Source organism: Taudactylus pleione, unplaced genomic scaffold (assembly GCF_031769625.1).
Source record: "Taudactylus pleione unplaced genomic scaffold, aTauple2 ptg000135l, whole genome shotgun sequence".
Lineage (NCBI taxonomy): Eukaryota > Metazoa > Chordata > Amphibia > Anura > Myobatrachidae > Taudactylus > Taudactylus pleione.
In genome coordinates, this window is record NW_028284537.1 from 386240 (window position 1) to 400503 (window position 14264).

Sequence of the window (14264 nt, forward strand, 5' to 3'; positions counted from 1 at the left end):
ATTAAAGCTATATTAGTACAGAGATTGGAACCTTGCAATATGGGTAGGGCTCTTTGCTGTCCCTTCTCATCCAAAGCACCCAAAAATGTATTACCCTCAGTTCTGGGCTTAAATGTACTAAGGAAAGTATGATAATTTAGATGTAGGTAAATACCCCTTGGAGTCTCCAATTAGAGGGGTTCTGTGACGTGTGCCAGAGGACCAGAATCTGCAAGCTGGGGCTAATAATTTGGTCGGGGAACCTCCACAGCCACGAACGTCACGGGACTTTGTTCATTGGATTCAACACACAGCATCAGGAGATTGTGGCTCTCAACAGGTGTGCAAATTGTTTAAGGTCGCACAGAAGACCCTTAAAGGATGTGTTTCTCTTTAGGATACAATCCTTATCTAGAAATAGGAGAAGTTTCAGCACAACTTCATTTGGGGGCGGTCTGTGTATTTGACCTAATAATTAATTTAAGATATGAGGCAGAAAGTAAGAGTGTAGCAAAGTTATTTCCCCTTGTTTTTATCTCTCTAGCTCCGTGGGATCAGTGGTTTCCAGTAGGCCCAGAATTTGGTTCATGTGGTTTCTTCTCAACCTGTCCTCCAAATCTACCATTTTACCTTGTACGGAGTGGAAAGATTCACATATTCCTCGTGGGCTTTCTTTAATACAATTTTGCATGACAGTTCTGCTTGCTTTGTGTCTAAGTAGTCTGTTATCCCACCTATTTCATCGATGTTTGACCGGAATTCTGCTTGCTTTGTGTCCAAGTTGTTTCATTATCCCACCTATTTCAGCCATGTCTGACCGAAGTACTGCTTTCTTTGTGTCCAAGTGGTCTGATATCCCACCTATTTCATCCATGTCTGACCGAAGATCTACTTCCTTTATAGCCAACTGGTCCTTTATCCCACCTATTTCATCGATGTTTGACCTAAGTTTTGCTTGCTTTATGTCCAAGTGGTCCAATATCCCACTTATTGCATCTCTGTCTGACCGAAGTTCCCTCATTAATGGCATTACAGTAGGTCTACATAAATGTAAACTTTGGAAAAATAACAACCAGGGAGAGCATTGAACATTCAACAGTATAATTGTAGAATACTGTAATAGTTGGATGGAAAAAGATATTCATGCTGGCTCTTGGCTCCTCTACTCTATCATAGCCTGAGGGGCCACCTGGCTCAGTGTTGACCAAATTTGCACAATCGGAGAACTGATTCTCGGTTTCTGTCTCCTGGCTGGGGATCTCAGAGGCTGGTCTCAAGCTCTTCTGCTCGCTCAACTGATCGCTTTCATGAATTGGGTTTATGTAGGATACGAAGCTGATGAACAGTTCAGCTCAGCAATTACCCCCATCCTTGACTGGGGCTACATTATGTGGCCTTCAACTGCAACTCTGACATAAACCTCCTTGTGCTCCCAAAAAGCTGAGTGACCTCTAAAAAACAAAGGGTGTGCCTTTAAGTTTGCTCTTGTCAAAACCATCTCCTACTTAATTAAATACTCGCAAAGTTACCTTTGGGTGCTTTTTTTTTTTTTTTGCTGTGCTAAGTGTAGAAATAACTAATTACATTTATGCAACGATGTTCCCATGGTCCAGGAGATGTTTGCGTGTGCCGCCAATTATAAAAGCAGGAGTAATGGCATAACAAACGGCCATAATGCAAGTGACCTGGATAAAGTGCCTGTTGCTGTATGCATCACTGTAATGTATAAATGTGAAGTGGGGAAGCTTCTACCCGTGCTGTGAGCTGACTGTACCATGTCACATGAAAGTATGGGAACTCTCACACACATACATAGAAACTCAGATCCTTCGTCACAATCATTTAGTTTCATGCAGGAGCTCTGAATGGGGATATATATAGAATTTCACCAATGTGTATGCGATGACTCTATATACTTGTAATATAGTAGTCCCTTTAGGCATTTACATTAAGGAATAAAGGTCACGCACAAATATTTGTATGTCTACTGTGTTTTGGGCCAATATAAGTGGGGGGAAAGGCCGCCATCTTGGAGAAGTTTAAAAATGGCAACTGCCCACCAAAATTTATAATTGAAATCTGATCCAACGGAATAAGATTTGGCCAAGCTAGAGTGAAAAATCTGTTAGTCTTACGGCTCCATCAACACATGTGGCGTTATAAGCTAACTAGGACTGTGTGACATTATCTGCAGTCTAGAGGACAAGGGGGCTGATTCAGGTTGGATCGGAATTGCAGTGCTGCACGCAGGCAGCTTTGCAATTCCGTCATTGTACATATTCAAATGCAGCAGGTGTATGACACCCCCTGCTGCACTGCGATCTCAGCACTGCAACCACCGTGGGATCACCATCGTGACCTCAGTTTACTCAGGCTGGTCGGGTTGCGATGCCAGGAAACTGCTTTGGTCAACGCAGTCCTTGGCTTTGCCACTCCCAGGTAACGGGTCGGATATGCCCCCCCTTCCGGGAACGGCCCGCCCCTTAAATGCCTCTGCCTGTCAGTCAGGTAGAGGCACAGAAAGGGGCTGTGTACGATATGTAACACTTATACTGTATATCTGTGTATGACTGAGTCTCTGAATCTGTATACGAAGTGCTACAAAGCAGCGGACACAGCTTTTTTCCACGTCAAGTTCCGTTGTGCTTCATATACAGACTCGGGGGCACACAGATATACTAGTGGCAAACGCAGGATTTTGAAAGGGGGGTTTCCAAATAATCAGTTGCCGTCAAAAAGGGTGTGTGGCCTCACTGTAAGGGGTGTGGTCTCACAATAAGGCACGTGGCCTCAAGTGGAAAGACTACCTTATGACTAAATGACATTAACATAACCATAGGTTCCAGATCTCCTAGTTGGTACCCAGGTGTATTTATTACTGGCTGACACATGTTAAAATATCCACAGATGGTGCTAATTATTTAATTTGTGATACTGAGAAGAACATGCAGCCCTAGAACATTCTATCATATTACTATTTCTATTGTAGTCATGGCGTGGGCTGGGGAGGGGGGTTTCCAGGCAGCCAGAAACCCCCCTGCGTTTGCCTATGCAAGTATCACATATCAAATTAATCAGCACAGTCTGCTCGACCCTGACAGATTTTGGGTGAAAAAGACGCCTGACGCTAGCAGAGTGGCACGGGACCTGGCGGCGAATCTCACACCGGGCAAGTATTTAGGCTAAATGTCTGGGAACACATCTGTATAGGACAGATCTTATCATGGCCAAATTAAGAGGCCATATATTATTGAACATTTTTGTTCACCATTTTTAAATTGCTACAGAATGGGGGTGTGAGAGGGAGGCTCAATGATAAGCCACAATGTCAGCAATTGCTCCAAATGAACAGTCACGGTTTTCAGCAGGAACTACAAGACTAAGCATGGAGACGGGAGAGGACGGCTGCATGGGGACGAATTATAATGCTTTGCTCCCTTCATCCATATTGCAAATTGTAACAATAGGATTGTTTTTATGTTTCCACATGCAATTATAGCATTAGCAGAATATCCACTTTATGGGACATCAGGGTTTTAATAACATGGTGCAGTTAGGAGAAATGTGCTGTTTTCCTACGGCAGCCAATCAGGTATTAGCTTTCATCAGTCCAATATCAGTCAAAGCAATGAAAGCAAACGTCTGATTGGTTGCTGGAGACTGCTGCAAGTATTCCCTCCATGTTATTAAATATTGCGAAAACATTTCAGAACAAATAGCAACTGGGATAAATCTATATAATTTTACTGATCCCACACAATACAGAACTTTTTATTCCTTTTACTGCAGTTAGGCTATATGTAGTTTCTGATGATAGGAAAAATATAAAAAAAAAATTGTAACATTTTGTCATTGTTTTTTTTTTCTTTCCTAAATTTTATATTTCTGCAGAATGAAAAAAGAAATACAGTACACTCACGGGTCATTAGATTTGGGAATTAGTGTTCCTAATTCTTTTATACGGTCATTGATGTTGAATCTTCTTCTTCGCTCAACTAAAAGGAATAAAAAAAAAATACTGTAAGATGAACTTTTATTTAATAATAACAATGTAATTAAACAATCACGAAGACCACGCTGGGTTATTTTGGACACCTGCGCACGGTCATTGTAGCTTGCTATTTTCGGTCATGATTGTGTTCTACTGCATTGTACATGTGGATCCCTAACTAAAAGATTATATTTAAAAAAAAAAAAAAAAACATTTATAAATGGATGGTCTTTTAATGCACAACCTGGGAGGGGGCGTGGAAGGTGCGTGGCGCAGCAAGTGGGCAGCGTAGGGCGTATGGTGCCAAAATCGTGGCCCTGGCCCCCCTCTATAAAATGCTGCAATTACCGGCATTCCAAAGTAGGGGGGCGGGGCCACAATGACGCGATACAGCACAATCTCCATCATCAAGCCGTCCAGGCTGCCCACTTCACTAGGCGTCCAGGAGAGTCAGCCAAGATTCAGGAGGTTCCTGGATGTTCTGGGAGCAGTGGAGTCACAAGGGGGGTGCCAGCCACACCTGGTTGTCACCCAGCCAAGGGGTGACTCCAAAGTGCCGCACTTGCAGTATTACAAGCAGCACTCGGCTCCTGACACAGTGAGGGAGCCAGCACTGCAAACAGACTGGTCTCCGGGGGCAGAACCGACGAGGCCACGTCCCTACCCACGAGGCCACGTCCTCTTTTTTTGTCGGCACGCGGCTTTGCTGCGCGCACAACAAGCCTGACTGTCCCTACCTGCCCCGGGTGTCACGAGAGGGAGGGACAAATTTTCTGGGAGTGTAGGCAAGCACGAACCAATCAGAGTCTAGCTATCATATTCTAGAGCATACACTTTAAAGGATAGCTATAATCTGATTGGTTGCTCCAGGTAAAACCTTCACTTTTTCTTTTCAGAACACTTTATAAATCCTCCCCATAGAGTTGTATTTAGTACTGTAGACAGTTAAAATAGCATGTTATCCCTTTAAGTCCCCTTTCTGCAATATGTTACACCCAAAGGACACAAGATGGAAGTAAGCTATAGCATTCATTGGCTAAATGAAGACATTTTATTACTAGACCTCGATGGCAACAAACAAACGTTTAACGTACTGAGGTTGTGGTTGTCTTTCTTTTGCCTTTCCTTAGCCAGGGCCCTTGCTTCTGACTCTGAAAAAAAAAACATTTTCCCAAGTTAAATATTACAATTAGAGACAATAAACAGCATTTACATTGTTTTAGTAACAAAAAAGAGCTTATATAGAGAAACGATGCCAGTGACTCAAATGATTACTATCAAGCAATTGAAACTAACATTACCCTGTGCCTGATAAATATTTAAGACTTTTGGGTCTAGTTACTAATCCTTGGTTGGAGATAAAGTGAGCTGAGATAAAGTACCAGCCAATCAGCTCCTAACTGCCATCACAGGCTGTGTTTGAAAAATGACAGTTAGGAGCTGGTTGGTTGGGACTTAATCTCTGTTCACTTTATCTCCATCCGAGGCTTAGTAAATTACCATCTCTTAACATGAAGGTGCACTTGTTGTCCTTATAGTGGAGGCAGCCATATTGGTGACAGAATTATCATTCATTGCAGGCTAACAAAATGACAGCAGTGATGTCGCTGTTCTCAATGATTTGGGGTTTGATACAGAGACATACGCAACGGCGATATTTACGAAGTTGAGCGATTGTCGGCTGACTGTGCAGGCCCACGATTGCACTGTGCATGCGCCAAGGTATCTTAGCGATGCAGCTTGTAGTGAGGATTCCTTTGCAAAAAAAGTGATTCACAGTCAGGGACTGTTTGGAGGGGGGTGGTTATGGGGAGTGTCAGCAAAAACGGTACAGTAGTCGTGTCACGGGTATTTTTGGGGCTTGGCTCAGTCTACTGCTGTGAACCCGTACTCAGAAAACATGGCGCTGATGTCTCAGTTCCCGTGGCCATTCTGTGCCACCTGAGGGTTACTCAGATGGGCGACTATGGAAGGATCTGCGACAGCCGCTGCGTGTTTCTACACAGTTGGTTGGATCTGTGAAGCAGCCGGTGGCCGTCTCAATACATTTCCAGGTGGCTACAGCATTAGCATGTGGGGGACCCCTATTTGGTACCCCCAAGTTTGTTCCCAAATAGGGGTCCCCCACATGCTTTCACACAGCAGCTGCGTCCTGGGCCGCAGCAGCGACTGCATTAGCGTACACATCTGAATCACGCCCTTGATCGGTTGACTAATGTATAGATATTGGTTCAGTCCATACTTCTCCCGTCACTGCCTTAGCATAGATGGCGTTTTATCATTTTAACTGATGGCAGAGTTGCATGCACGACCCGAAACAACCTTACACAAAAGTCTCAGCGCCTGATTCACTACCGATCACAACTGCGATGCAAAAGCGATTACGCATGCAGTTCACCTGCGATAGTATGCTAATTCATTGCGATCGCTATGCCGCCGCAGCACAACATAAGGACGCCCACTTTACCTTACACACACCCGTAATGTTTAGCAAGACTACGAAACCATCGGTACACTCGAGTACCATCGCAGCCTCACGCACACTTGCACAAGCCCTGACCTTACTCAGAAATTGCTAACTTCACACGCCTGCGTTTCCCTGACCATCCACCCCCCGTCGCCACAAACAAATGGCACTTCTTGTCAATCACTCTGCGATGGGTCTGCATGGTCACTGCGCAGTACACAAGAATCCACCAATTGCATGCGTATTGGCAACTGCGATCCAAGCTGAATCAGGCCTTCAGTGTAACGTCTAAATAATGTGGTTCTCAGACAAAGGCAACCAAAGTAATTCTCCATGTACCCACTAGATGGCAGTCTACAGCCATCATGCTTTTACTGTAGATATTCATCGCCTCACATTGGAAAATAAATTAACTATACTTGTTATCTTAAAGACAACAAAACTGAGGTGAACAAGATAAGCCCTTATTACATCATTCAGATTTCAGATCACTGTTCAGGTCTTGTAAGCACATACACTGCAGTGATAAAGACTTAACTGCAATGTGAATCAATTTTTTTTTTAACCCTTTTACATTGACTGTAGTTCCCCAGTAAGGAGTGCAATTTTATATAGCAGGAGGAAATCCTAACACGGTTTTGTCCTCTCCATTTTTTACATAATTACACGCCCCGTTTACATAATTAATGGGCGTGTCCAGCATCTCCGAGATGCTGGGCTGCCCACGGGCTTCCTCCCCGCACTATGAATAGATGCAGTGCGCACGGCATTTGTTCTCGCTCTGATTACCCGTTGCTCTGCTAACTTCCCTCCCACCGCGGGACACTGCGGCCCGTGGGTGGGACAGCGGGACAGTCCCCAAAAAACGGGACTGTCCAGCTGAATGCGGGACAGTTGGGAGATATGCTTTATCTCTGTCCACTTTATCTCCAAGGCTTAGTACATAGACCCCTTAGTATTGATTCTAAGGAAATAAAAGTGGCAGTTAACATGGGTATACCGTAGATAAAAAGAATTACGATGATGGACCATCTTGTGACATAGACCTGACCAGGGCCACCATGCAAAAATTTGGGCCCCTGGTACTTGGGTGGGTGTGTGGCCGTGCCTGTGGTGACGTGGCCACACCCTCTTGTGAGTATTGGGCCCCTCTGTACAGGCTGCTACAGAAGAGGGTGAGGCCTGACCATCTAAGGGGTGTAGCTACGTCTCACCTAGTAGATCCAAGCCCCTGTCCACAAACTAGACTGGGTATGTTGTATCAGGCCCCCCCCCTCGCACCCCTGGCCCTGACACTGCACCTTACAAAGTATTAGAACACAGTAAGCCTTACTTCCATTCGTCAATGAGATATCCAATTGCAGGAGAATAATTTGCAATATAGAAACAACGGAGCCTAAAATGTCATCTCGAACTCTCTAATATTTAAAAAAATTACCTGTAAACTCCCTTTTGATATATGGAAGATTAGCAGGACAAGAATTACTGATGTTTAACCCTGGAGGAGGCATACCTTGATTTCCATACATGTCCATCAAATTAGCAGACACTGGCAACTGCAAGAGAAAAAAATCCAGGTATATTAATATTAATGCATATTTATCACGCATAAGACATTAGAGATAAAGACGTCACTATGGGGCAAGTCATTTAGGGGTTAATGGAGACTATGCACATTTACAGTCACAATGTATTTTTCATTGGTTAAGAAAAGTAGTGAAAACTCACATCGGAAGGACCCATCCAGGTGTCTTAATCTGAAAAAAATAAAACCTGAATCTGTGCTAATACACTAAACAGCAGAAAGTGGTTATCGGAAAGTTATCTGGCGTAACGCTGAATTCTCACAGAGAAGATAAAACTTAGCAATATTGCCAACATCACTGTTTTGTGGAAGCCTATATGATTTAATTGCCAGGTATATTCAGTTTGAGGGAAAATCCTCAAAATTCCGTTTTCATCCGTCTGTTTTAAGGGCCTGATTCAGAGCCGCTCGTAAGCGGCCGCTCGTTCGTTCCGAGCGATGTTTGCCCAACTGCGCATGCGTACGGATCGTAATACGCATGCGCGAACCAGTCAGTGCGGCCGAAAATTGTTTGTTCGCTAAATACCGAATGCCTGCTAATTTGAGTGACAGGAGGAGGTGTATGTGGGTGGTAACAGGGGAAGGTGCTTGAAAACGGGGAGTGGAGATCAGAACGCAGGCGTGCTTAAAGGTCAAAACGGGCGTTTTATGGGTGTGCATAATTAATAAAGCAGCGTCATTGACCACGTCACTGGGTTATTTTATAGTCAGAACTGCTCGCATGATTGCGGTAGGAAAAAACAACCACCAGAATAGCGAGCCGTTCATACGCTGGTCGATGTACTCGATTAATCTAATAAATAGCGGACATGACGTAGGATGCGTGCGGCCAGGGGGCGTAGTTTCCAAAAAAACGACCGCAAGTTTTGTTCGCTCGTTCAGACATAGAGGCGTGAACAGACCGCAAAGAGCGTACGGTTCATTTGAATAGCCACCCCTTTTTTCAGAACGAACGACCGCAAATAGCGTCCGGCTCTGAATCAGGCCCTAAGTGTAGACCTTACGTATGGAGGCTGCCATTTTGTAGGAGGGACCAATATATCAGAATGATAATGCAGGAAATGGGCATCCCTTTGAGGCATGATAATATACATGTTGCCCCAAGCATCAGTGACATCATGGGTTCCTAGTAAATGCATAGGTTACATGTGGTTGTAAGATGTAAGAACACTTTATTTATATGGACAGAGGTGTATGAATGCCTGGGACTATGCTAGGGAGATTATGTGGTGCCCCCACCCCACCCTACACACACACCATACAGTGCCTGCCAGTTTTACCTTCTCCCGACGGCACCATCTAACAGTTACAGTGCCGCAATCTTTGCTGCTACCTGTGCAATGGTGCCATTTTTAAAAAATATCACTTAAAAAATGGCACCACTGGCAAATTGAATGGGGGGGGGGCACTGCAGGCACCCTGTGGGATCAATTCTTGGTGTGCACAGCACAATCTGCAGCCATTGTAGATATACCACTGGATATAGATGAATGTCATGCCATTTATTTTGATCTCACGTACTGCATCACCTCATTGTTAAAATTAGTATGTAGGCTGCTATATGAATGTGTTATGACCATGTCCAATGTCTGTGTTCTGTCGGGGGGCAAAGTGCCCAATGATTGTAATGCACACAAAAATTTTATGATTTGGCCATCTTGTACTTATATTTATAACAGAGCTCCATAAACCCATCTATGACTCTTACCATCTACAGTAGGGAACACATAATTAAAAAAATATGTACTGTATATATGGCTATGCACCTGTAATATGTTCCACCACAGTTGAGGGTATAGGTCATAAAAGGGTGAAAGGGATTATACTTTATAATGTCAATCAAATTTTAACTACCCATCTTAGGTGTCCACTCAAATGAAATTTACATAAGGAAATGGTAGTGAGATGTGCCAGTGTACGGATGGCTGCAAACTCCTTGGAAAATCAGATTATGGACTATAAATACAGGTACTGTAGTGGTTTGATTAATACTTAATGTAATATCATTTACAACTCTACAATTACTAGCATGACATAGTACATATATATATACAGTAGCTAAAGGCTTAGGTTGAACCAGTGAAGCATAACATTTATTTTCTTATATGGAACCCCAAGTGTTGGTGTGTTATTTTTCTGGGACCTCTAGTGTCAGTGTGCCATTGTACTGGGACCATAAGTGTCAGTGTGCCATTGTTCTGCAAAGAGTCAATGTGCATTGTTCTGAAACCCCAAGAGTCAGTGCCATTCTCCTGTAACCCCAAGAGTCAGTGTGTAATTGTTCTGTAACCCCAAGAGTCAGTGTGTCATTGTTCTGTAACCCCAAGAGTCAGTGTGTCATTGTTCTGCAAAAAGTCAATGTGCATTGTTCTGAAACCCCAAGAGTCAGTGTGTCATTGTTCTGTAACCCCAAGAGTCAGTGTGTCATTGTTCTGTAACCCCAAGAGTCAGTGTGTCATTGTTCTGTAACCCCAAGAGTCAGTGTGCCATTGTTCTGCAAAAAGTCAATGTGCATTGTTCTGAAACCCCAAGAGTCAATGTGCATTGTTCTGAAACCCCAAGAGTCAGTGTGCCATTGTTCTGTAACCCCAAGAGTCAATGTGTATTGTTCTGAAAACCCAAGAGTCAGTGTGCCATTGTTCTGTAACCCCAAGAGTCAGTGTGTCATTGTTCTGTAACCCCAGGAGTCAGTGTGTCATTGTTCTGTAACCCCAAGAGTCAGTGTGTCATTGTTCTGTAACCCCAAGAGTCAGTGTGTCATTGTTCTGTAGCCCCAAGAGTCAGTGTGCATTGTTCTGTAACCCCAAGAGTCAGTGTGCCATTGTTCTGTAACCCCAAGATTCAGTGTGTGCCATTGTTCTGAAACCCCAAGAGTCAATGTGTCATTGTTCTGCAACCCCAAGAGTCAATGTGCATTGTTCTGTAACCCCAAGAGTCAGTGTGCATTGTTCTGAAACCCCAAGAGTCAGTGTATCATTATTCTCTAACCCCAAGAGTCAGTGTGCATTGTTTTGTAACCCAAGTGTCAGTGTGTCATTGTTCTGTAAACCCAAGAGTCAGTGTGTCATTGTTCTGTAACCCCAAGAGTCAGTGTGCCATTGTTCTGTAACCCCAAGAGTTAGTGTGCATTGTTCTGAAACCCCAAGAGTCAGTGTGTCATTGTTCTGTAACCCCAAGAGTCAGTGTGTCATTGTTCTGTAACCCCAAGAGTCAGTGTGCATTGTTCGGCAACCACAAGAGTCAGTGTTTCATTGTTCTGTAACCCCAAGAGTCAGTGTGGCATTGTTCTGTAACCCCAAGATTCAGTGTGTCATTGTTCTGTAACCCCAAGAGTCAGTGTGTCATTGTTCTGTAACCCAAGAGTCAGTGGCCCATTGTTCTGAAACCCCAAGAGTGAGTGTGTCATTGTTCTGTAACCCCAAGAGTCAGTGTGTCATTGTACTGTAACCCAAGAGTCAGTGTGCCATTGTTCTGAAACCCCAAGAGTCAGTGTGCCATTGATCTGAAACCCCAGGAGTCAGTGTGTCATTGTTCTGAAACCCCAGGAGTCAGTGTGTCATTGTTCAGAGGCCCCTGGTGTCAGTGTGTCATTAGTCTGAAACCCCAAGAGTCAGTGTGCCATTGTTCTGTAACCCCAAGTGTCAGTGTCCAATTGTTCTGAAACCCCAAGAGTCAGTGTGCCACTGTTCTGTAACCCCAAGAGTCAGTGTGCCAATGTTCTGTAACCCCTAGTGTCAGTGTGCCATTGTTCTGAAACCCCTGGTGTCCGTGTGTCATTAGTCTGAAACCCCAAGAGTCAGTGTGCCATTGTTCTGTAACCCCAAGTGTCAGTGTCCAATTGTTCTGAAACCCCAAGAGTCAGTGTGCCACTGTTCTGTAACCCCAAGAGTCAGTGTGCCAATGTTCTGTAACCACTAGTGTCAGTGTGCCATTGTTTTGAAACCCCTGGTGTCCGTGTGCCATTAGTCTGAAACCCCAAGAGTAAGTGTGCCATTGTTCTGTAACCCCAAGTGTCAGTGTGCCATTGTTCTGAAACTCCAAGAGTCAGTGTGTCATTGTTCTGTAACCCCAAGAGTCAGTGTGGCATTGTTCTGTAACCCCAAGAGTCAGTGTGTCATTGTTCTGTAACCCCAAGAGTCAGTGTGTCATTGTTCTGTAACCCCAAGAGCCAGTGTGTCATTGTTCTGTAACACCAAGAGTCAGTGTGCCATTGTTCTGAAACCCCTGGTGTCCGTGTGTCATTAGTCTGAAACCCCAAGAGTCAGTGTGCCAATGTTCTGTAACCCCTAGTGTCAGTGTGCCATTGTTCTGAAACCCGTGGTGTCCATGTGCCATTAGTCTGAAACCCCAAGAGTCAGTGTGCCATTGTTCTGTAACGCCAAGTGTAAGTGTGCCATTGTTCTGTAACCCCAAGAGTCAGTGTGTGCCATTGTTCTGAAACCCCAAGAGTCAATGTGTCATTGTTCTGCAACCCCAAAAGTCAATGTGCATTGTTCTGTAACCCCAAGAGTCAGTGTGCATTGTTCTGAAACCCCAAGAGTCAGTGTATCATTATTCTGTAACCCCAAGAGTCAGTGTGCATTGTTTTGTAACCCAAGTGTCAGTGTGTCATTGTTCTGTAACCCCAAGAGTCAGTGTGTCATTGTTCTGTAACCCCAAGAGTCAGTGTGCATTGTTCTGTAACCCCAAGAGTCAGTGTGTCATTGTTCTGTAACCCCAAGAGTCAGTGTGCATTGTTCTGTAACCCCAAGAGCCAGTGTGTCATTGTTCTGTAACACCAAGAGTCAGTGTGTCATTGTTCTGTAACCCCAAGTGTCAGTGTGCCATTGTTCTGAAACCCCAAGAGTCAGTGGCCCATTGTTCTGAAACCCCAAGAGTCAGTGTGTCATTGTTCTGTAACCCCAAGAGTCAGTGTGTCATTGTACTGTAACCCAAGAGTCAGTGTGCCATTGTTCTGAAACCCCAAGAGTCAGTGTGCCATTGTTCTGAAACCCCAGGAGTCAGTGTGTCATTGTTCTGAAACCCCAGGAGTCAGTGTGTCATTGTTCTGAGACCCCTGGTGTCAGTGTGTCATTAGTCTGAAACCCCAAGAGTCAGTGTTCCATTGTTCTGTAACCCCAAGTGTCAGTGTCCAATTGTTCTGAAACCCCAAGAGTCAGTGTGCCACTGTTCTGTAACCCCAAGAGTCAGTGTGCCAATGTTCTGTAACCCCTAGTGTCAGTGTGCCATTGTTCTGAAACCCCTGGTGTCCGTGTGTCATTAGTCTGAAACCCCAAGAGTCAGTGTGCCATTGTTCTGTAACCCCAAGTGTCAGTGTCCAATTGTTCTGAAACCCCAAGAGTCAGTGTGCCACTGTTCTGTAACCCCAAGAGTCAGTGTGCCAATGTTCTGTAACCACTAGTGTCAGTGTGCCATTGTTTTGAAACCCCTGGTGTCCGTGTGCCATTAGTCTGAAACCCCAAGAGTCAGTGTGCCATTGTTCTGTAACCCCAAGTGCCAGTGTGCCATTGTTCTGAAACTCCAAGAGTCAGTGTGTCATTGTTCTGTAACCCCAAGAGTCAGTGTGGCATTGTTCTGTAACCCCAAGAGTCAGTGTGTCATTGTTCTGTAACCCCAAGAGTCAGTGTGTCATTGTTCTGTAACCCCAAGTGCCAGTGTGTCATTGTTCTGTAACACCAAGAGTCAGTGTGTCATTGTTCTGTAACCCCAAGTGTCAGTGTGCCATTGTTCTGAAACCCCAAGAGTCAGTGGCCCATTGTTCTGAAACCCCAAGAGTCAGTGTGTCATTGTTCTGTAACCCCAAGAGTCAGTGTGTCATTGTACTGTAACCCAAGAGTCAGTGTGCCATTGTTCTGAAACCCCAAGAGTCAGTGTGCCATTGTTCTGAAACCCCAGGAGTCAGTGTGTCATTGTTCTGAAACCCCAGGGGTCAGTGTGTCATTGTTCTGAGACCCCTGGTGTCAGTGTGTCATTAGTCTGAAACCCCAAGAGTCAGTGTGCCATTGTTCTGTAACCCCAAGAGTCAGTGCGCCACTGTTCTGTAACCCCAAGAGTCAGTGTGCCAATGTTCTGTAACCCCTAGTGTCAGTGTGCCATTGTTCTGAAACCCCTGGTGTCCGTGTGTCATTAGTCTGAAACCTCAAGAGTCAGTTTGCCATTGTTCTGTAACCCCAAGTGTCAGTGTGCCATTGTTCTGAAACCCCTGGTGACCGTGTGTAATTAGTCTGAAACCCCAAGAGTCA

General features: G+C 44.6%; 1 protein-coding gene across 11 annotated transcripts in view; it reads right to left on the bottom strand.

Annotated features, from left to right (window-relative positions):
- MITF (melanocyte inducing transcription factor) overlaps positions 1–14264 on the bottom strand; it is a 281278-nt gene that overhangs the window by 11636 nt on the left and 255378 nt on the right. For all 11 annotated transcript variants that reach the window (XM_088473367.1, XM_088473361.1, XM_088473366.1 and 8 more), the window contains 3 exons: positions 7951–7993; positions 5065–5121; positions 3899–3974 (listed from right to left, as the gene is read on the bottom strand). In XM_088473367.1, the coding sequence (XP_088329493.1) occupies positions 3899–3974; positions 5065–5121; positions 7951–7993 (176 nt within the window). The remainder of the gene's footprint in view (positions 1–3898; positions 3975–5064; positions 5122–7950; positions 7994–14264) is intronic.